This window comes from Diaporthe batatas (assembly GCF_019321695.1).
Source record: "Diaporthe batatas strain CRI 302-4 chromosome Unknown Contig00013, whole genome shotgun sequence".
In the NCBI taxonomy this organism is placed as follows: domain Eukaryota; kingdom Fungi; phylum Ascomycota; class Sordariomycetes; order Diaporthales; family Diaporthaceae; genus Diaporthe; species Diaporthe batatas.
The window spans coordinates 1372061-1393196 of record NW_025408560.1 but is presented as its reverse complement, the minus strand read 5'-3'; the positions used below and the strand labels follow the sequence as shown (position 1 = coordinate 1393196).

Below are 21136 nucleotides of genomic sequence, written 5' to 3'. Positions count from 1 at the left end.
AAACCGGAGCTTATGGTCCGGGGACCCATTTTTGGCCGAGTGGGAAATCTTCAGCTCGCTCTCAGCTCGCTGGGCCCGACTTTCCCTTGACAGGTTACACAGCAACCCAAGCGGGGCTTGCTTGCAAACTTCCAGTTCCGGGCAATACTCATTTGAAGAGGCAGCAGCCAGCTAATTCCCGTAACAGGTCCTGCAGGATGCATCAGGGGACTTTCAGATCAGACGGGTACCCAGGCCTTGGATATTTTGTGGTCAACAAGTGGGCAGTGTTCGTCCCACCGTCGAAAGGGTCCATGACAACTTGAGGTTGTGCTCGTGCAAGCGACAGAGAAGATGTCGTGTGACTCCGAGCCGACAGCTTGCTGATCCACGGCAGGGTCGGGACCGTGGAGGTGGTCTGGGGCCTGGGGCCTGGGATCTGGGGTCTGAGGTCTGAGATCTGGCAGGTGGCCGTGGCGACGGGGACGGGGACGGGGACGGAGACGGGGACTGTTGGCATTGTCGCCTCCGAAGAGGGGACCAAAAACAGCAGCAGACAACTGTGTCACGCAACTGTCTGTGAAACAAGGCCGACAGGACGAGCTTGGAGAGGGCGGCAGGTCCTGGAGGGAGTGAATGAGTGAGTGAGTGAGTGCGGGCTGGGTTGGGCTGGCATCTATGGTCTCTTCCCTCTCTCACTCACTCTCTCACTCTCTCTCTCACTCTCTCTCTCTTCACATGAATCGGGTGCCCGAGCCTAGATGCGTTGACGCTTAGGCGTCGGGCAGCTTTTTAGTGGAGATGTCGCCGGACCTGCAGGCCTGGGACTGGATTTTGCAATTCCCCATTGCCGCAGTCAGAAATCCCATGTCCCCTCCCCCTCCTACCCTCCCTGCCGCCCACCTCTCTGGTCCCCTTGTCCCCCCTCTGAGCTCCGGCCTAGCTCTGCCTTGCCCTGCCCTGCCCTGCCGGTCTGCTCGCCTAGCTCCTCCTTGTCCGTCCTGCCGCGCCTGCATGCGCAATGCCTATGACGGCCTGCCTGGGACATGGACACATGCGCCCTACGCTACGCTGCGCCAGAGCTGCCCGCTGCGCATGGATACCTTGGATAGCACCATGTCTCGTCGTTGAGGGACCACATGCACAGCACAGCACCGCACAGCACCGCACCGCACCGCACCGGGTACTCGCTCTGCAATCTTTTCTGGCGGCTGCCCCCGTTTCCCCGTCTTGTTCCCCGTCCCCCTGGCCTGGCTCGTCCGTTTTACATAATATAAGGGGACGGCCTAGTCTATGGGCGCCAAAGAAGAAGAAAAAAAGGCCTCTGTTACCTGACCATAGTTTCTTCTCCCGAGAAAGATCGCATGTCCACCTGCAGGCTCCTTCGATCCTGAGCCCTCCTCCACCAGGCCTGTCTGCATCTGTTTATTCCCGGCCATCTGCGCCTGCCGCGTCTGCTGCCCGCTGCCCGCTGCCTGCTGCCCGCTACCAGAGAGAGAGAGAGAGAGTCTTGGTTGCTCGCCGTTGCTCCTCGCTACGGCTCCTCAGAGGCCCTTACCACCAACCCGGTGGGAAACGCCCTGGAATACCGCGACTCAGCGTGCCCCAGCTCACCTCAGCGATACCCAACCGTACTCCGTATTGCTGTCCAGCTGCTGCCCGCCTGCCGCCGGCACGTCTCCGCGCCCGACTGGCGAGAAGACAAGGACAAACACCCAAGGGCATCCTCAGGTGCTGCAAGATCACGCCCAGCAGCAGCTGCAGGAGAAGCAGCAGCAGCAGAAGAAGCAGCAGCACAGCCCTGTCCAAAGCGACCATATATTACAGTCCACATGCTTCATACATGTACGGCCGACGTCCCCACTCACTCTTATCGTGTAGACCCGACAGCTGCACCAGTCATCCGTGCCTGGGCCCTGCTGTAGGTGCAAGACTAGGCCGCGATGTCTCAAGGGCCCCCGCAGCCTCCCCCGGGGCCTGCGCCCAACATGTTCGACTTTGGCAATATGGGCATGCAAGACATGAACGGGATCGGGGTAAGTCATTCTTGCCTCTCCTGCCCATTCCATCCATTCCGCTCAGAGGCCCGGCCCAGTCCAGCCCAGGCTCGACTCGGCTCGGTGCCCCACTCCTCCCTCATGTTGCTCTTGCAGCAGCAAACTTTGGTTTGGCTGCTGCTTCTTTCGTGCACGAGCGGCCAGACTGCCAGAGACCGACCTCGACCGGCTTCGTGGCTATGAGTGCATGTCGTCCTTGCAGCTGCAGCTGCAGCCCGCGGTCTTGGGGTCCGGGGGTCGCCCTCTCCAACACCCGCCGCGCGCCTCTGTTCAACGCCCTGCCTATTGATGATTATTACCTCTGCAAACCGCCCAATGCTTGGCTGACCCAGAGTCCCTCGAGTCCTATAGATGAACGACGGCCAAGACATGATGGCCCTCCACGATAACTTCATGTTCAACCTCGATGCGACAATGTCCATGAGCCTGGACCAGTCCGACGACCAAGGCATGGGCATGTCCAGCACCTTTAATCCCCAGCTCATGGGTGGGGCCGCAAGCCCACAACACGGGTCCTTGGCTCAGCAAAACGGCCTCGGTTCCGGCTCTATGAGCATGCAGAACTACCAACCCTCCCCGTCCGAAGACACCGGCCCTGGAGCTGGCCCTCAGCCCATGACCAGTTTCGCCATGACCCAATCTGCACAGATGCCCGGCGGCTCGACCCTGACCGAGTTCACAAAGAGGAGGAACTGGCCCGCCAAGGTCGTCGAGGAGCTCAAGGACCTGCTGATGATCCTGGACGCCGACGGCCGCGTCAAACATGTGTCCCCAAGCGTCACAGCCCTGACCGGCTATTCACCCGACGACGTCCTCGAGAGGCACCTCAAGGACTTTACACACCCAGACGACCAGGGCCTGTTCCTGACCGAGCTGAACGAGGCTATCGCGTCGGGCAGCCAGATGAGATTGTTCCACAGGTTAAAGAAGAAGGATGGCAGCTATGAGATCTTTGAGTCCGTCGGCCACGCACACATTGCCGCCGCCAGGTTTGCAGCCAACCCCAACAACCAGTCAGCCTTTTGCCAGGCCGTGTTCTTCATGGCGCGCGCCTACCAGCAGCAGGAGAATGCCACCCTCCTCGACTCCTTCCTGGAACACAAAATAGAAAACGAGCGCCTCAGGAGGAGGATTGCCGAGCTCCGCAGGGAGGAGGAGGCGGAGACCGAGGAGGCGGCGCGCAGCTGGCGCCAGAGCCAGGATGGCCGAGGGGATATGACACCATCCGAGTCGACCAACATGACGCCTATCGGACAGAGCCCGACCTTCTATCGCTCCAACTCGGACGCGGCAGCGATGCCCCCACCTGAGAGGCCCAACCCGCTCAACATAGCACTGACGAGGGAGAATCTCGAGGGCGTCACAGCAGGGAGCCGGCCTGACTCTATCAGGGACAAAATGGCGCGCTACGAGGGCACTCATGGTGACACTAATATAGAGAGGCTCACGGGCTTGCGATACAACGAGGGCGAGAGAAGCCGCGGCATAACGACGGGCAACGCGAGCCCCACTCTTATCAAGGGCGATGCCGGGATAGCAATACCCATGGACAGGGACCCAAGAACTGGGGAGAAGAAGAAGAAGCTCAAGGTTGCGGAGGAATATGTCTGCACCGATTGTGGTAAGTCCGCGCTAGGCGTGATTATAAAACTGTTGTAGTCATGGCACGGTCTCTGACATGCTAATATAGGCACGCTTGACTCCCCGGAATGGCGCAAGGGCCCAAGTGGCCCCAAGACGCTGTGCAATGCTTGTGGCCTCCGATGGGCCAAGAAGGAGAAGAAAAAGAGCACCTCTGGCCCAGCAGGAGGAGGAGGTGGTGGTGGTCATGGCATGGGAGGGTCAGTCCAGTTGCTAGACCACGGGCAGTCATGACGGAACGACCAAGGCGTCTATCGCCGGTTCCATCATCACATTTGCCAACAAGTCCTCACATGTACTGTTGGCTCAAGCCCCGTCAAAGTGGCCGGCTGGTGTGCCGACAGAAAATAACTCATTGTAGTTCCTTACAGGCGTTCTTGGGAGCCTGCCACATGGATGGCAAAATCAACCACTACGGATAGATCCTCGCGGAAGGCGTTTCTCATTTTGGGACATGTGCGGGCGGTAACCCTCCAGACCACCCGGGGGGTACGAGATCACGAGCTACGGGTCCCCATGGGGGTGGGGGGGAACGATGCATGGTTCCCGTTGGACACATCGGCCAAAATAATGTGGCGGCGGCCGCCAGCAGATGGTGGTGTTTTACGGTGCTGTCTTGGTGCTACAGGGCCGGGCCGTTATGAGATTGGCCCTGGGGATACAAAGCGGCCCACGGGCAACAAGACATGGGGCGTTAAAGGAGCGAATATGCGCCAATGACCGGTCATTGAGGCGCGGAATTGTTGCATTGCATCCATGGGACTCGGACCGGAAGGGAATAGGCTTTCAGGTGGCGACATGATGGCCGGGCCTAGGTTGTTCGTATACAACGTGTCGCACCGGGCCTACCCTTTCCTGAGAGGACTCGTGGAGCCTGGTTACTACTGGATTTTACCACTCTTTTTCGGGGCATATTCCTCATGGACTATGCAGATCTTGTTGGTACAACTGACGATCCCCCTTGGGAAGGGAAGGAAGCCAATGGTGGCACCTGGAGTGTTGACGGCGAGGAGAGATATAAGCCGCAAAGGGGCTCGATCCAGTCTGGAACATGTATCTGACGAGATGTGTTCAGAGTCATACCTGTATGAGCCTTTTGACTCCCAAGGTTCTTTACTATTCACAACTGGGGACTCTGGGCGGTCGAGGGACCTTGACCCGCCTTCCCTCACAAACCAGGATAAATTCTCAAACAGCCCTCCTTTCCATTGGTCTTTCGGAGCGAGGCGGATCCACGGTGATCACTTTTGGGTCACTCGCGCCCATCAAACTACGTTCAACAATCCGTGGGGCTGTGCGTGAGAGGAGCACGGCAGCGTGGTCGAGGACCCAGACATTAAATGATCATGGTCAGTGTTATCCGCAGCCCCCCACCAAGCACTTCGGTCTGCTGACGAGCCTGTCCGAGCTCAACCCATGTGGGAGGATTTCCAGGCCCACGTGTGGTGTTTGGCACAAACAAGAACAGTAGGCGCCCTGGGCTCACTGCGCCAAGGACACGCCTTTTCGCATAAGACGACGTGGAAACCCTTCATGCGGCACTGCGGTAGGGAAGAAGTCGGGAGAATGCTGCCGACAGCTGCGATTGTTATTGACACCAGGGACCAGAGCTCGAGTAAGGTTCAGCCACAGCACACTGTACAGACTGACAGACAGACCTCCACCCCACTTTCCGTCACCCACATGCACAAGCCCATCCTTACACAGTACACAAAACAACCCCTCACTTATTATTGCTTGTCTGCACACAGAGCTTCCCATGGGTGCAGCAATGTAGCCTGTGCGCAGGCGCGTCTCGGTGCGGCACAGGGCCCTATTGGCCCCCCTTCTGGTGTGACTAAAATAGAGAGATGGTTCATGGCTACTACATACCTAGGTACCTGCTGTCAGAACAAGGCCGAGGCGAGGGGGCCTGGCGTTAATCTGATGCTGTCCAGATTCCAGAACCGGGAAACCAGGGATCTCGGGGGGTTGATCTGCACTCAAATGCTGTTAGTCTGGCGGTCTGTTACCCAGGCCTGCAACCCGCCCGCCCGCCTGGGTTTCAGCATTGCGCAGCCGGCCTATCTGTCTGTTTGGTTGTCTGGTTGTCTGGCCCCGCCCCTTTTGGTCACTGCGCTCGGCCAGCCAGCCAGCCAGTGCAGGGCTGCCAAAAGGGGGTCCGGTGGGTTGAGTGACGGCTCCCTCAATGCGGCAAGCAAGCAAGCAGGAGGTGGAGTGACGTACGTGTGTATATTTACGGATACTCGTCTCCAAGAATTGGCACAAGCTTCCACTCCGCCCTTGAGTCCTTTTTATCCCCCTACGTCTAATCATCCCGGCATACAAATCACCCACATCCATACTTTTCACAACACGACATCAAAATGTCTGAACAGCCTGGTAAGCAAGCACAGTACCATCGCGTCCTCGGGAGCTACCCCGCGTTCGAGAAGAGGGCCCTGCCAAGCCTCGAGCTCGGGGGGGAGGGGGGGTAGGAGCTTCACGATGCACCAACTAACCACCGTCCGGCCGTACAGAATTCGGCAGTAAGCTTCAAGCACCGGACTCGTAGCTCCAACGTGCAATACTGACGCGAACCGCGACACACCAGGCGGCAGCTACGGTGGCAGCGGGGGACAGCGCAAGTTGACCACCCAGAACAAGGCTGGAGGAAGCAACCAAGACCGAACTAACACGTGCCTGCAGTCCCTCCCCGAGGAGGCACCGTCCCCTTCGACGACGATGACGACGACTTCACCGGCGCGGCGGAGCACGCTGCGCGCAGCGCGGGCGGGTCCGGCGGCTCGGACCTCTTCTCCTCCGTGATCGGGAGCTTCCTGGGCAAGAAGAACCAGCTTGCCACCGAGGACATTGACGAGCAGGGTACGCAACGCAATCCACACATATATACATGGACAGGAGGGGGCTGGCTGACACACACATCGCAGCCGCGGTGAGCCACCACCAGAAACTCTACGGCGGCGATGACGACGGCAGCGAGCACGACTCGTCGAGCATGGGCAACGCGGCGGCGCTGCAGGCGCTCAAGATGTTTTCTGGGGGTGGCGGTGGGTCGACCAAGAGCGAGTTCATCGGCCTCGCCATGGCCGAGGCCAGCAAGCTGTTCGAGCAGCAGCAGGCGGCCGGCAAGGTCAGCTCCGACACGTCCAAGGAGTCGGCGGTGCAGCAGGCGGGCGAGATGGCGCTCAAGATGTACCTCAAGAGCAAGACGGGCGCCGGCGGCGGCGAGGGCGGCGGCGGCAGCGGTGGGTTGTTGAGCCTGGCTAGCAAGTTTATGTAGATGCCCTGGGCTGGGCTGGTGGTTGCTGTGAGCCGTCGTTGCGGGTGCAGTGCGATGCGATGAATTCGATACCTCCTGAGAGTTGTTTTGGCTCACGCTGGCTGGTGTGTCATGAAGTTGTCCTCATGTCTAATAATAAGGTCCTGCCACTCGGTCATCCATCGCCTGAGAGCGGCGTGCGAAGGACTCGCTCGACCGGGCATTCCGAGGCTCACATGTCCGACATGATGTATGTATGCATGTGGTCTTGTCCATTCATGCTGATCTCCAGGGTTCTTCTTCTCACCCAGGCCCGTCCGTCGGGGAAAGCACGCCGCACATATATGGTGCCTGTTGCGGGTCTCGCTGAGCTCGACCTCGGCACAGCACTAGCACTGAGTGCCGACCCCTCTTCCCCAATCGAGTTCACTTACACGGCTCTCGACGGCGTTTTACGTAGTTTGGTATTTACAAAACGGTCGGTGCGGACGCCATCGTTGGAAGAATAAGAAACACTCAACTTCACTCACTCATTACTGACCTACGGTATTTCTGAAGCATCTATCTGAAGGCAGGCACATGAGTTGAAGGCAGAAACACAAAAACAAAAAACACAACCAATCCCACAACAGCAGCAAGCAGCAGCAAGAATGGCGAACCCCCCAGACTCGTACCAGGACCTCTCCCTCCCGGCAGTGCGCCTCTCGCACCACCCGCCCTCCTCCAAGTCCGTCACCCCCGTGGTCGTGGTCATCCTCAACCGGCCGGGGCACAAGAACGCCTTCAACGTGGACATGATGGCCTCGCTGGAGAAGGCCTTCGGCATGCTGAGCTCCGACCCGCGCGTGAGGTGCGTCGTCCTCACCGGCTCGGACCCGGAGAACAAGATCTTTTGCGCGGGCATGGACCTCGCCGGCGGGGGCAAGGCATCCGGGGACGACGGGCCTCCGGACGCCCCGGGGCCGGTGAGCCGGGACACACGTATGATTTCCTTTTCCTTTTCCTCTCTCTCCCCCTTATCCCACCCACGTTCCCAACCAGGCCCGAGGTTATTGTTGCCATGAGAAACTCGCTCATCACTTACCCACTTGCTTGCTTACTTACTTACTTACTCACTTGCGCTACAGACCGCGACGGCGGCGGCCGCGCCGCCCTCGCCATCTACCGCTGCCGCAAGCCCGTGATAGCAGCCCTGAACGGGTCCGCCGTGGGCGTGGGGATAACCATGACGCTCCCCTGCGCGATCCGCGTGGCCCCCGCGGCCGCAAAGGTGGGCTTCGTGTTCGCGCGGCGCGGGCTGGTCATGGAGGCGTGCAGCTCCTTCTTCCTGCCGCGGCTGGTGGGCGCCTCGCGCGCGCTGCACCTCGTCACGACGGGCGCCGTGCACGACGCGTCCGACCGGCTCCTCGACGGCCTCTTCACCGAGCTCGTGGGCGGCGGGGCCGAGGTCCTCCCCCGGGCGCTGGCGCTCGCCGAGGGCGTCGCGCGCGACTGCTCCGCTGTTAGTGTTGTCACGATGCGGGACATGATCTTCCGCGGCGCGGGCAGCCCTGAGGAGGCGCACCTGCTCGAGAGCCGGATCCTGTATGACCTGTTCCGCGGGGACGACCTGGCCGAGGGGGTGAGGAGCTTCCTTGAGAAGAGGGAGCCCCGGTTCACGGGGACGATGGAGGAGAACGCGCCGAGCGTGTACCCTTGGTGGGAGGACAAGCTGAAGGGCCCGCAGTCGAAGCTGTGAGGCGGGTGTGTGGGTGTTGGTCGGCATTGGGTGGTGGTACTCCGTAGTTCTGACTTGGTTCCGAGGCCGTACGTACATGCATGTTGCACTACATATCGCCGAGGCTGCAGGAGACCCGCCAGGCAGACTCGGAGCCAGGCATATTCCAAATCATTTCTCTCACATGCTCACCTGCTCACCGTCATCTCTTCGGCTGTGGCTTCTCAATTCGTTATAATTATTTGCTTATGGTTTGTGGTATCTCATAGAATCGTACATTTCTTGGGGAGCCCACAGGGGCCCTCGCCGTCCTTCTCCTTCTTGGCCGCGCCGTTCTGTTGCTGTGCAGCGGGCGTCTCCTTCTTCGCACCCGCAGCGGCAGGTGCTGCCGCCGCCGCCGCCGAGTCAGCAGCCTTCACGCCCTCGCCCTCCTTCTTGCCGTCGTCCGCCTTCTTGCTTCCATGTAGTCAACCCGAGAACTTGGCGACGGTCTCGTAGAAGTGCTTGCCCTGGAGGCCGGCGATCTCGAGCTCCAGGGGGCTGGGCTGGCGGGATCCGTCGCCGGCGGCGAAGGTGCCGGCGCCCCAGGGGCTGCCGCCGTGGACCTCGGAGAGGTTGGTCAGCTGGCCAAAGGTGTTGGCGTAGCCCAGGGGCACGTAGATGATGCCGTGGTGGGCGAAGGTGGACATGGTGGCGAGGGCGGTGGACTCCTGGCCGCCGCCGGGGGAGGCGGTGGAGATGAAGACGCCGGCCATCTTGCCGTGGAAGCCGCCGGTCTGCCACTGGCCGCCGGTCTGGTCCCAGAAGGCCTTCCACTGGGCGGGGAAGTTGCCGAACCGGGTCGGGATGCCGAGCAGGAAGCCGTCGTACTCGGCGAGCGTCGCGGGGCTCTCCAGCACCTTGATGTCGGTGGGCTTGGCGGGGGCGTGCATCTTGGTCAGCACCTCCTGGGGCAGGGTCTCGGGGATCCTGTGGGGCGGGGCTTGTTAGTATCAAGGTCGTAGCAGGGGGTGGTGAGAGGAGTGAGGGGGGTTCGCAACGTACTGGAAGATGTCTGCGGAGCCGCCAGCAGCCTCGATTCCCTTCTTCTCAGCCTCGGCGAGCTGCTTGATGTGCCCGTACATCGAGTACTATATGTGGTGTTCCTGTTAGCACTGAAGTAAGACCAGCGTGGGGAGACGGCTGGTGACATGCGATATGCTGTGGGCGAGGTGGGGTGAGCAGGTGGAGTACTCACGTAGACAATTGCGATCTTGGGGGCCATCTTGGATGTCTTGTGCTGGTCTGACAATACAACTGTAGTAAGAATGTATTATGTGTATGTACTAAGGGTATATGAAGAGCAGGTTGCCAGGGCACTGGAGCCCATGGTTGAGCACGGGAGTACCGGGTGCCTTATATAGCTAGGCACAGCTCCGTCGAGGGCCCGGCTGTCTTGACGCAATGGAGCTCCTCGAATGTGACGGCAGGTGCTAGGGCAGGTGGCTAGGCCGGGAATGCGGCCGAGCGAGCGAACTGTTGTCAGGGCAATCCAAACCCACCACGGGGGAAAGCTCTAGAAGCGGCACCACACTCCCAAAGGGTCTTCCTTCTGCCCCGTAATGTGCCTGGTCCGCCGGGTCTGGTCTCAGCCCATGATCGTACGGAGCACTCCGTATAAGCAAATAGCCGCAGTGGTGGGGCAGCATTATCTTCCCAGCCTTCTGGGACAGCCGTCAGTGTGTTGGTCGCATCACAACCCCCTCCTTCGGACTCGAAACGAGAGGAGGCGAGACCTGCCTGCCGTGTGTGCTCCGTACAGGCGATGGGGTTGGTCAATGGCGTGCACGAGTGCTCGTCTGTCCCCGTTCGCAGTTCTCAGGAACCCGATATGTCTCTGACATCGATGATGGCTTGGGTGGTATTGGAATCATCATCTCCATTTGTGCTGCGTGGGCGGCTTGGGTGATGGCCCCTCGGCAACAGATTGGGTTGGCCGCTTGGCCGCGTTGCTGGGCGCCAGTGTCACGCTGGGAGCTGTGTGGGAGCTGTGTGGGGCCTGCAAGGTGCGGCCGGGGCCAGAATGGTGGGGTATCATGGGTATGTGCACATGTACCCATGTACCTTGTCGCCTGCCCCTGAAGGCTGGCCCGGGACGTCGTGCTTAATCATGGCTTACAGCTACGGCCATCAGCAGCCTCCAGGTGGATCAATTGCCGGCGGGTTTGTCGTGTCTGACAAACCGTTTGCAATCAACACAAGTTGATACTGTTGAGCACTGATCGAGATCTGGGCGATTGCCTACAGTTCTGACAGTCAGACAGTCAATCTGGCGGCTACTCTGCTCCTTTGCTCCTTCGCTCCTTCGCGGTTGCGCGGCAGTCCCGCCTTGTTACTATGAGTTGGTTTGTGATGCACTGAGTCAGCACCTGCGCCAGCACACTTTTGGGAACAAAAGATTACAAATTCTACGGAGTAGTTCATCACAAATCGAAGGACCCTGAGGGGCGGGCAGGTCTGTAATCTGTGTCTTGCGCATATTGGGAGGCTCGTGCTCTATCTGCGCCTACCCTCCTTGCCCTTCGACTCCAAGAGCATGTATCACAGCTTCCCACCCCACGACACAGACCGAGCCGCAGTCACGTCGAGCATGATGCCATCTAGCCCCAACGGCCCATGCCATGAACCATTCCGAGTTACCAAAATGAAAGGCTTTTTGTAATAAACACCCGGATTGTAAATGCCACACGCCCAGTCTGTCTCTCTCACATGCTTCACGCAGCCAGCTTCCCATTCCTCCTGTACGAAACCGCCCTCGAGGCCAAGTACAAGATCGAACCAAGAGTCAGTCCCGCCGCTGAATACCCAATCACTCCTCTCCACTCCCGGTCACTGTATCCGCCCAGGATCGCCCCAGCAATCGGCGTGCCCACCAAGATGGAGAATCCAGTCAGCGTAAACATCATTCCCAGTCTCGTTCCCACACGCGACATGTCAGGCGACATGGTGATGATCGCTGACGGCAGCACAGACACAATCCCGCCCGAGAATGCCCCGTACAGCAGCGCAAACACCACCAGGCCGCCCAGGTTGTGGATGCCCAGCCAGCCATATGCGAGTACGGCTGATACGGTAGCACATACGATCGCCATGTTCACGCTGCCCACCTTGTCGGCCAGGTAGTTTGGTATGATCCGCCCAAACACGCTGCCCACGTTGAGCAGCGTGACCAGGTACGGCGAGAACTCGGCGCTCGACAGGTGGTGCATCTCGGCAAAGAGCTGGATGTAGAAGAAGGCCGTGTAGAGGCACAGGAACATGAAGAAGCCCGCCACCATGAACAGCACGAACGCCGGGTCCCGCAGCGCGCTGCCGTCGATGAGCGCCCTCTTCCGGCCCGACGGCGGCACCCGCGTCCTCATGAACGTGATCGGGATCGCGCTCAGCCCCAGCAGGATGAAGGCGATCACGCGCGTCGCCCAGCCGAAGCCTATCCTGGGCACGAGCCGGCTGAAGATGACCGGGAAGATGATGCCCGCCAGCGGGCTCCCCGAGCTGGAGATGCCGATGACGAACGCCCGCCTCGTGGTGAAGTACTGCGACAGGATGGCGGTCGAGGGCAGCATGATGAACCCCATGCCCACGCCGACGCAGATGCCCTGCGCCAGGAGGAGCTGCCAGTACTCGGTGCCCAGGGATGTCATGAACTGCCCGAGGACAATGAGGAAGAGCCCGCTGATCAGCAGGTGGCGGAAGTATCCTGCATCATACAAAGGTCCAGCCACAACACCGATTAGCATCAGCAGGGAGGCCTGAAGCGAGCCGATCCATGATATGGCGGAAGACGATGACGACGTGAGCAGTGTCGTCTCGTAGTAGGTCTGATACACCCCGAACGTGTTGACCAGGCCCCAGGTTGCAACCAACGTGACCCACGAGCCGAGGACTTGGAGCCATGCTTCGATCCCTCCATTGGGGATCGGGCCGTGTTGGTGTAAGTTTTGGGGTGCACTCTTGCCCATGCCCGGCGCCGTCGGCAGATCCGAGCCACCTGGTTTATCCTCAGATCCGGGGCCCGTCTCGACATCGCGTTCAAGATATGACCGTGGATCTCTAACATCCTCCCGATCCGAGACATACGGCTTTTCCGAGTCGGACGGGACCGACAGCCCCGTTTCTCGTTCCATGGGCGGTTTCACCCCGCCGATTTCACGCACGCCGGAATGATGAGACTATCGGTGACGCTAACCGGAAAAAGAGCCGGCCTCACTTGTGTATAGGCCGCCGAGTATCGATGACGTTTCGAACCGAGAAAACTAACAACTGCGAAACTCCCTTTTTGGACTTCTGACTTGGGACTGCAAAGGGCTGGGCAAAGGACGGCAACTTGTCGGACTTGTTGAACACTTGCGCAATGGACAAGGTAAGGCGCAGAAGGGATAATTGATCGTCCTCTACATATGTACTTGGGGTTTTCTTACTGTCACGCGGCGCCTATTATGTCTCTGGCTAAAGGCCGAAGTCGCGAGGGGAAGACGTTCTGTTTCGGGTGTAGGCTGAGTCGGGTATAAGGCGTGATTAGTAGTTGCATTGTCCTTGTGATTAGCGTCCTGCGGTGCTTGTATGGCTTGGCCGTTCTGCTCCTCTTGTCTTGGTAGGGATTGTCAAAGACCGCAGCTTGCTCTGCAAACCATGGATTGCGCAAGCTGACTACTTACTTCACTTTAGTAATACACACAAAACCCGCACTCTCGGGATCTGAAGGTGAGCAGGTAGAATATTGCTGCTCGCTACGTGGCATCCGTTTCACGACCTTGCAGTTCATGATGCATCAGGCCATGCTTGCCGGTGAGTCATTTCGCACTCGTGATACGCGAGGTTTAAAACCGAGATCATTCCTGCCTGCAGAAATTGATGAACTTGCGGGCAGAGGCGGGGGACTGAGAAAGAGAAGGATGGAATGTTGACTAAGTTCATATGACAACCTGGGAACGCGCCCTACAGCGCCCTTGGAGTAATTCAGTACATTCATAAGCAAGTTGGGTCATGAAAAACGACATCTCAAAGGCAAAGCAAAGTCTGATATTCTTGTACTAGAGTACAGAGGTGTCTCTGCTCTAGCACCTCTTCCAAAAAAAAGTTGGTTCTAATGATGAAAAACAGTTCCAAAAAGAAAAATCATCGAGTGCTAAACCCCCTCCTCCCTCCCCGGCTTGGTGCCCACCTGCAGTCCCTCGACTCTACTCACAGGTCGACTGCCTGGTTTTCGCAGCCACCGCAGTGGCAGACAAAGCCGTACACGGCCTTGAGCACGTGCCGGTAGTTGCAGTACGAGACCAGCAACTCCTCCCCCTTCTCGATGTCCCTGATGGCCGTGAAGGTCATCAGCCCCTTCCGCTCGTCCCACTCGTAGCTGGTGTTCCTCCGTGTCCTGCACGCGTGGTTGAAGTTGGAGGCGATTGCGAACACGCCGTTGTAGCCCCCGGCGAGGTCGAAGCTGGGAGTAGCACGTTAGAGAGCCAGCTCAGGTAAATAAATAGCTTTTGGGTGGTGGGGACTTGGCTGTGTGAAGGGGGTGGGGGATCTTCCAACTTACGAGTTCGCACTCCACCTCTTCCGCACCGGGCACGTGTCGCTCTCGTGGTACCCCACGAGCCCGTCGTAGACGGCCCTCCCCTCGCCGTCCAGGCGGGCGCGCCCCGCGCAGAGCCTCCCCAGGCCCCTGCCGCGGAGCAGCGGCGCCTCCATGAGCACCTCCGTGCCCCCCTTGATGTCGGCCGCCGCGAAGACCCCGTGGCCCTGGAGGGGCGACTCGGCCACCGCGATGTGCTCGTTCGCGTACGTCCGGTTGGGCAGCGGGCTGCCGGGGGCCCAGCCGCCGCCCAGGCACGTGTCGGGCTGGGAGCGGAAGTACTGGTATTGCCACCTTCTGGTGGCGGGCTCCTCTGCGGCAGCCTGGGTGTTGTCGGCCCTGTGTGTTGAGTTGGGTAAGCACGGTGGTCTTTTTGGGGGTGCCAAGTATAGGTCTGGGTTTGGGATGTTACTTACTCTCCGGTGGCACTCTTCTCTGGCTTTGCGTTTCCACCGCCGACTAGTGTCGTGCCCTCTGGCACGTTGTCGCTCTCATCCTCGCTGCCGTAGATCTCGTCCTCCTCCTCCGAGGACTCGAGATAGTAGTCGGAGTGATCCGACGACGACGCCTCCGGAGGGCTGTCGTAGTTGTTGGAGGAGTGGGGTGAGGAGGAGAAGGTGGATGATGAGAGGTCGGGGGTGGAAGGTGAGAGAGAGAGAGAAGGTGACAGGTCGGGGATCTCACCCGTCGCCTCAGGTGTGTTGGGGCCTGATGGCAAGGTGGAGCCGTCTTTGCTGACTTCACCTTTGTTGAGGCCCTCCTTCTGGAGGGTGTGAGATGGTCCAGGGGTGACGGCCTGGCCAGGTGAAGGGGGGAGATGGTCCCTCTGGACCGTTTGGTCGACGGAGGACGGTGTCGACATGGTGAGGGGGGGGGTAGTAAAGAGAGAAACTAAGATGTTGGATCCGTTGAAAGCAGTGTGCCGAAGACCGCTGGCCTGAGTTGCCAGAGGTTTTCGCAAAGTTGTATCTGCGTTCAATCAAGCGATATGGCTGGAGTTTGAGCAAAGCGAGAAGAGATGAGAGAGGGAGAGATCGCGGAGGGTTTAAGTATGTGAAGCCAGGCCAGCCACGGCAACACTTCTCTGGATAATTCAGTCAGTAAACCATTCAATGGATTCATTCTCAAACAAAGGTTGCCATTGTTGTGTTGATTTCGTCTGTTGATTTCGTCCGATAGTTCCACTAGGCCCGTCCACAGGTGTGAACGTGTTACCCAGCAGGCCACCAATCAATAGCGATAGCGCGTCATGAAACCAGACGGCACAAAATCGGACGGCATGAAATCGGACGAAAAGTGCGCAGAGATAGAGGGTTGGGTCAGACAATGGAATTCTACTTACAGCTTGTCCACTCTGATTGGAGGGCTCAAAGCTAGAGTTGACTGATAGCTTCGTCTTCATTCAAGGTACCCTAGGGTAACAAAGTGCTCCTCGATTATGTACCTAGGTGGGCGACAATGGGCGCCTGCTGAAATTTCATGCAATAATTCCAGTCTCCGCTCCGCAACCCGTTCGTATCTCATCGACGGACAGACCAGGAGCTAGAATTCCTGTCAATATTGTAAATGACAGGGTATGTGTGTATGTTGTGTATGCGCGGTAGAAGTAGCAATATCGATCAGTGAGATCGTCGAGTCCCAGGAGCTCCAGCCAATGGTATGGGATATGGTCTCAAGTGTGTGAGTGTGGGTATCTGTGTATGACACGAAGATAAGTCCCCTGTAGTATGTCGTGGGCCGTCTCTGCTGAGCCAATGATGAATATGGGAGACCGGACGCCTTATGTATGACTCCGGTCAATCAATCAGGTCGTTTTCCGTTGCGATATCTTTTTGGACCGTCTTTGCTGATCCGGTGATGAGTGTGAGGAGGTGAGTATGTTATGTATGAGTCTGGTATCGCTTGTCGTGTGATATGTCGTGGACCGTCTTCGCTGATCCAACGACGAATGTATGGCCTTGTAGCAGGCTCCGGACGGATCGATGTTCAGGCAGAGATATGATGGCCAGAAACCGTCGTATAAAGGCTCCAATATCCTGTTGACGATACTGCAGGCTGTTCTTCCGACTCTGTAGATAAACGGAGCAGTTTAAGAGTTGTGTATGTGTGTGTAAAGGAGATAAAGGGGAAAAGAATGACTAATTAGATCTGCTTGGACCTATTTGGTGGTAAAACCAATGCTTTTCTGGTGATTTGAAATACCCTGGAGAACTGCCGAGATAGAGGCCACAATATTTCTTGAAGAACCCGAGCTGGAACTGGATGCTCCGTGGCCCAACTCTGGCTGATTCAAAGTTGTGAGAGATATCCTCTGGTAAGATTAAGGAAGGCTGGTGGACTTTGATGGTCTCACTAGGTTTGTTCAGGAGCCGGATGCTCACTTTACACCTCACTTGCTGCTAGTTGATGTTTCCAGTGGTGAGGTCCAGCAAGAATTAGCAAGAGCACCTGGAAGTCAAATATGAATGAGTGAGGCAAGGAGGATTAGATCTGTCCACCCGTGCGTATCCAAGGCTTGTGGTCCTTGTATCTGAGAGAAGTTGTTGTCTAGTGTGTCGGCCTGAAGACAATGGTTCAATACCGACAAATTTGATCCTGTAGAAGGTCAGTGATCATGGTATGCTGAGAAGAACACTTGTGTCCTTATCATTTGACAGCAATTGTTGTGTGCTCGTTGAGATGAAAGCCAAATTTTGGGTAATACCTGGCATAAACAGACACAAGATGCAACTAATTGGGCAGAGCAATGCCCCACGAGACACATACCAAGCAATGACTGGGTTGATAAAAGCCCTCAGTGGTTGGTGTGAACCCACTCCCAGGTTATGGATTTGCCCTCACAGGGGACAAGTAAGTTCCTGATAGTCTCAAATCTGCTTTCTCCAGAATTCCGAATGACTCTGTGGTAATAGAGTCAGCATTATAATCATAGAGGCGTTTGGGGCAAGGTGAATCGGACGTACAAATGTTGTGTGTGGGAAGTATTGTTAAGGGAACTGTCCCGAGATCCTCAGCAGCATCAAGTTCGGATGCTCTCAGATTGGGTCAACTTCAGGCCTGGATTCCTGGGTATCTGTCAAGAGATTCTCTCCTTGAAGACCTGCTTGATGGATGTGGTGGTTGTGAGCTCTGTGTCCCCGGAATCAAGAACAATGGCTCGTCCTGTCAGACGTGGGTATATTGCTCTTGGTGTTACCGAGATATGACTGGCACTCCTGGTAGAACAATGCTGACGATGCTGATCACTCAGCCATACAGCAAACAGCCCAGGTACCTCACGGATGGGAGAGAACAAGCCGGCTGTAGCTAGACAGCAAGGACTGGACTGGAAGATGGCCCGGAAAGGGGCTGTAGGATGGCCTGGGCTTTGACTTTGCTCTTGGCGGATAGTTCCCGGGTGTAGCTTTTTGTTGTACTACCGAGTTTTGTGCAGGTCAAAGTGCTTCCGGAGATATCACATCAGTTTGTGGGCTCCTTGGATCAAAGTCTGGACCTGAACCTACTCGGCTCGGATTTGTGGGGCCGGCAGAACAGTGAGTCGCCAGAACACCTGGGCAGTGAGTCGCCAGAACACCTGGGCAGTGAGTCGCCAGAGCAGTGAGTCGCCAGTATGTTTGCTTTGAAAGGGTCAGCTTGATGTGTAAGAAGACCCGGATCTCGTGTACCATGTCTCAGACAAAACCTCATCATGTGTTGGTATGACGAAAGGTTTCCTTCTTCGGAAGGGGAACCCTAAGCGCCAGGTCTGTTTCTGGCCAGGTGTGCCTGTCGTGACTGACACACAGAGAGACACCTTGTTACCGAAACAAGTCAACCCGAGGGTAGTGGACTGTTACAAGTCTCCTGAGGTCTGCGTCTGGTTCAGGGACGATCAAAGTTCGGTCCAAGGTATCCGTTTATCAAAGCCTTGGCCAGCGGTTCTTACCGTCTGGCTGTAGCCGCAAGGGATGGGGACGGCATGGCCCGCCGGAAGGAACCAATCAACTAAGCGCTGCGGGATAAGCACTGTGGGATAATCTCGATGGCAAGCAGCATTTGGACCTGTCATATTCACATATTCTAGCTGAAAGCCAAGCCGTGCCATAGTTGCACATTGCACAAGGGTGGAGACAAAGACCTGCATGCGAGGTCATCAGTCCACCTGCTGAAGATAATACAACTACTCATGCTGAATGATGGAGCCCAATCAGCTGACAGGTTTCACTCTGTGGTTCTAGAAGTGGCTTGTGTACGCCATAAACAAGCCATACAACGCCATCAAGACATCCATGTGAGGCAGTTTGTCAGGGTCTGAGACACCCCAAGGACAGACAAGGCTCCAGACTCTCCTAAATGTTACGTTTAGATTAGTGGTGGTATCCCTTGGTCTGGATGCCGTGGTTGATAGAAAGGATTGGCTGATCCCGGTAACAAAGGCAACGGTTGGGCCCAGATGCCATGCCGAAATCAAGCTGTAAAAGATATGAACTTGCCATGCCGGTGGGAAACCCAATGGCTTGACAGGTGGTAGACCAAGTCTCTGCACTGTTTCAACAACAACATCTTCCAATGGGACCAAGATGCTCTTCCTCTATCCCTTCATCACCATTCTTCTTTGCCAAAGGGCTGCCTCTGCCCCAGCTCCCACACCAGTACCTAGCCCCCACTCACTGGTTGACGATCCGGAGCTCAGCAATCTGGCCCAAGGATTTGGCTCATACGTCAAGAGGCTTTTTGGCATCACTACTCGGGATCAGGACTATGGAAGCTACGGTGGCTACGGCAAGTATGGCAGTTACGGTAGCTACCAGGACATAGCCGGTGAGGCTATCAGCGAAGCAAGCAGCAACACCAATGGAGAACCACAAGCAGAGCCGCTAGAAACAGTGACAATAACAATGCCTGCTTTCACAACCACAGTCACTTTGAGGTCTGTGACTACAACCGCTCCCACTATCACCGCAGTGAGTACAGCCAGCAAACAAGCACCAGAGCTGAGCACAATGCCGTGGAGAACCTGAAAGTTTCTGCTCCATTTCCCTTTAGTATCTGGTTCCGTTTGATCTTCAAGATCAATTCCGTTTAGCTGACCTTGAACTTGACCAACCTATAGTACTGCCCAACACTGGACTCAACTTCAACTGTCTCTGAGAACGCCATCACTTGCACGAGGATCAACAGCTAAGGCCATGCGGCAACGATGCAATCTTTTCATTACTTTTCTTGCATTCGGAAGTCTCCCAATAACAAGATATGAGGAAAACTACGGAAATCATGTTTGACGGCATTTACGTGGGCATCAAGCAGGGTTTGGCATGGAAACACCAGGACAGGCGGAGCAGGCGGTCACTTCATTCTTCACTTTCCTCATTTTTGCATATCATCCTGGCTGCTTGCTGTTTTTGAAGTCTTTGGATCATGGTGGTATCTATGAAAACATGGAGGCATTCCTCAATCTTGGACTGCTGACGAACTGTTTGGACGCGGCCCAGGTGGCTGCATGGCTTTTCATAGACGAGACGATAGTGGAGGCCATCAACCAGGGCAAGACTCAAATTTGCACTACTTGAAGATTTGAGCAGGAAATTACACGTTCGAAGCCCAGCAACATATTTCAATCATAATGCATGCACACAGAAGATCCGCAGACATGATTTTACTCAGATTAGTTCGTAATTCGTTGGTACCTAAAGTGATAATTTGGAAAGGTTCATGAAGGCCCTCCCCAAAGTACTGCCCCGAGAAAGCCTCCATTCAGGGGTCCATCCCTTGATTGCGACCCCTGGCCGAGAACTTTCGATTGGGGCGGGGCCGTCCGTTGACCTCGTACAAAGTCAGGCAGAATGTCTTATTATTTATGTACGTACGATATCTTATGCGTTTGAAACAGTCGGTACAGATACGAGCGGCCGGTTAGGCGTTGTTGCATCGGCCTCAAAAAAAGAGTGACTGATGGCTGCTGGTAGCACTGATAGGGCAAAAAATGCTTTGAGAAACTTTAGAACTGGATGTGAAACATACTTCAGGATATCCTCCTGAAAGTGAGGTGGAAGGCCCAACGATCTCAGGCTAAGACCCTTCTCAAATGATTTGCGCCCCGCTCTCAGGCGGAAAAGGTCGAATTTGATATCAATCAGGGAATGACCTGCTAGAGGCTCCATCCGTGGAAATTTCTCACTCGCTTCTCTCCGGACCAAAGTGAAACGAAACTCATGAGCATGGCATATGGCCGCGGGTGCCGGATTAACTTGAGGATTACCACCAGCCAGTCATCATTAACCAACAAGACCACGAGATGGTGTTGTAATCTCAGACCGTGAGTGTGAGAACGCAACACTCTTCTTCACTTGATCCGCGCACCCCATACGTAGATGGAAGAAAACCAATCGGCCTGTTAGACGAGGTGTCTGTAATCTCAGACCGTGAGTGTGAGAACGCAACACTCTTCTTCACTTGATCCGCGCACCCCATACGTAGATGGAAGAAAACCAATCGGCCTGTTAGACGAGGTGTCTAATTCTAGCATGTACCTCCGGGCCTTGTGGGGAATGGAATGGGCGCTTTCCCCTTACCCCTTTGCACATGAGAGGTCACATTACCTATCACATAGGTGGGTGTGAGGCAGTTGTTGGCAGACACGCATGTGTGTCCCGGCTAAGGGTCTGAATGGCTAGCTACCGCCCAACAGTCCTCGCGAGTGTTCCCTTTACTGGCAGGCGGGCCAGTGGCTGAGCTCTCTGCCCCTGGTGACGCGGTAAGCAGCTTATCATCGGATCCAGTCGGCAAGTGCAAACGTTTCCAGCCTTACCACCCACAATGTGACAGCCGTCGACCAAGTCTGCATTGGGCTATCGGTTGATTCGTGTCTAGCCTCCGATAAACCGCTGGTT

General features: G+C 56.6%; 5 protein-coding genes across 5 annotated transcripts; 2 read left to right on the top strand and 3 right to left on the bottom strand.

Annotated features, from left to right (window-relative positions):
- Nucleotides 1-1922: 1922 nt before the first annotated feature.
- KVR01_010582 (uncharacterized protein) lies at nt 1923-3911 on the top strand (the record flags this gene model as incomplete). The annotated part of the gene is made up of 3 exons (XM_044781261.1): nt 1923-2015; nt 2388-3657; nt 3727-3911. The coding sequence occupies 3 exons, from the start codon at nt 1923-1925 to the stop codon at nt 3909-3911; spliced, it is 1548 nt and encodes a 515-aa protein (XP_044640741.1).
- A 3678-nt stretch (nt 3912-7589) lies between these two features.
- KVR01_010198 (uncharacterized protein) lies at nt 7590-8677 on the top strand (the record flags this gene model as incomplete). Its single annotated transcript, XM_044791463.1, has 2 exons — nt 7590-7920; nt 8067-8677. The coding sequence occupies 2 exons, from the start codon at nt 7590-7592 to the stop codon at nt 8675-8677; spliced, it is 942 nt and encodes a 313-aa protein (XP_044640357.1).
- Nucleotides 8678-9123: 446 nt separating this feature from the next.
- On the bottom strand, nt 9124-9920 carry KVR01_010665 (flavodoxin-like fold family protein; the record flags this gene model as incomplete). The annotated part of the gene is made up of 3 exons (XM_044787428.1): nt 9124-9625; nt 9701-9786; nt 9894-9920. 3 exons carry the CDS (start codon nt 9918-9920, stop codon nt 9124-9126), a joined length of 615 nt encoding a protein of 204 aa, XP_044640824.1.
- Nucleotides 9921-11147: 1227 nt separating this feature from the next.
- On the bottom strand, nt 11148-13028 carry KVR01_010428 (uncharacterized protein). Its single transcript, XM_044790893.1, has one exon. It carries the CDS (start codon nt 12820-12822, stop codon nt 11410-11412), a length of 1413 nt encoding a protein of 470 aa, XP_044640587.1. The 5' UTR covers nt 12823-13028; the 3' UTR covers nt 11148-11409.
- Nucleotides 13029-13879: 851 nt separating this feature from the next.
- Nucleotides 13880-15129, bottom strand: KVR01_010338 (uncharacterized protein; the record flags this gene model as incomplete). The annotated part of the gene is made up of 3 exons (XM_044793724.1): nt 13880-14132; nt 14232-14590; nt 14728-15129. 3 exons carry the CDS (start codon nt 15127-15129, stop codon nt 13880-13882), a joined length of 1014 nt encoding a protein of 337 aa, XP_044640497.1.
- Between the last annotated feature and the right edge of the window lie 6007 nt (nt 15130-21136).

Excerpts from the sequence above, each read along its gene's own strand:
- KVR01_010428 (XM_044790893.1), bottom strand. The coding sequence starts at position 12,822 with ATGGAACGAGAAACGGGGCTGTCGGTCCCGTCCGACTCGGAAAAGCCG.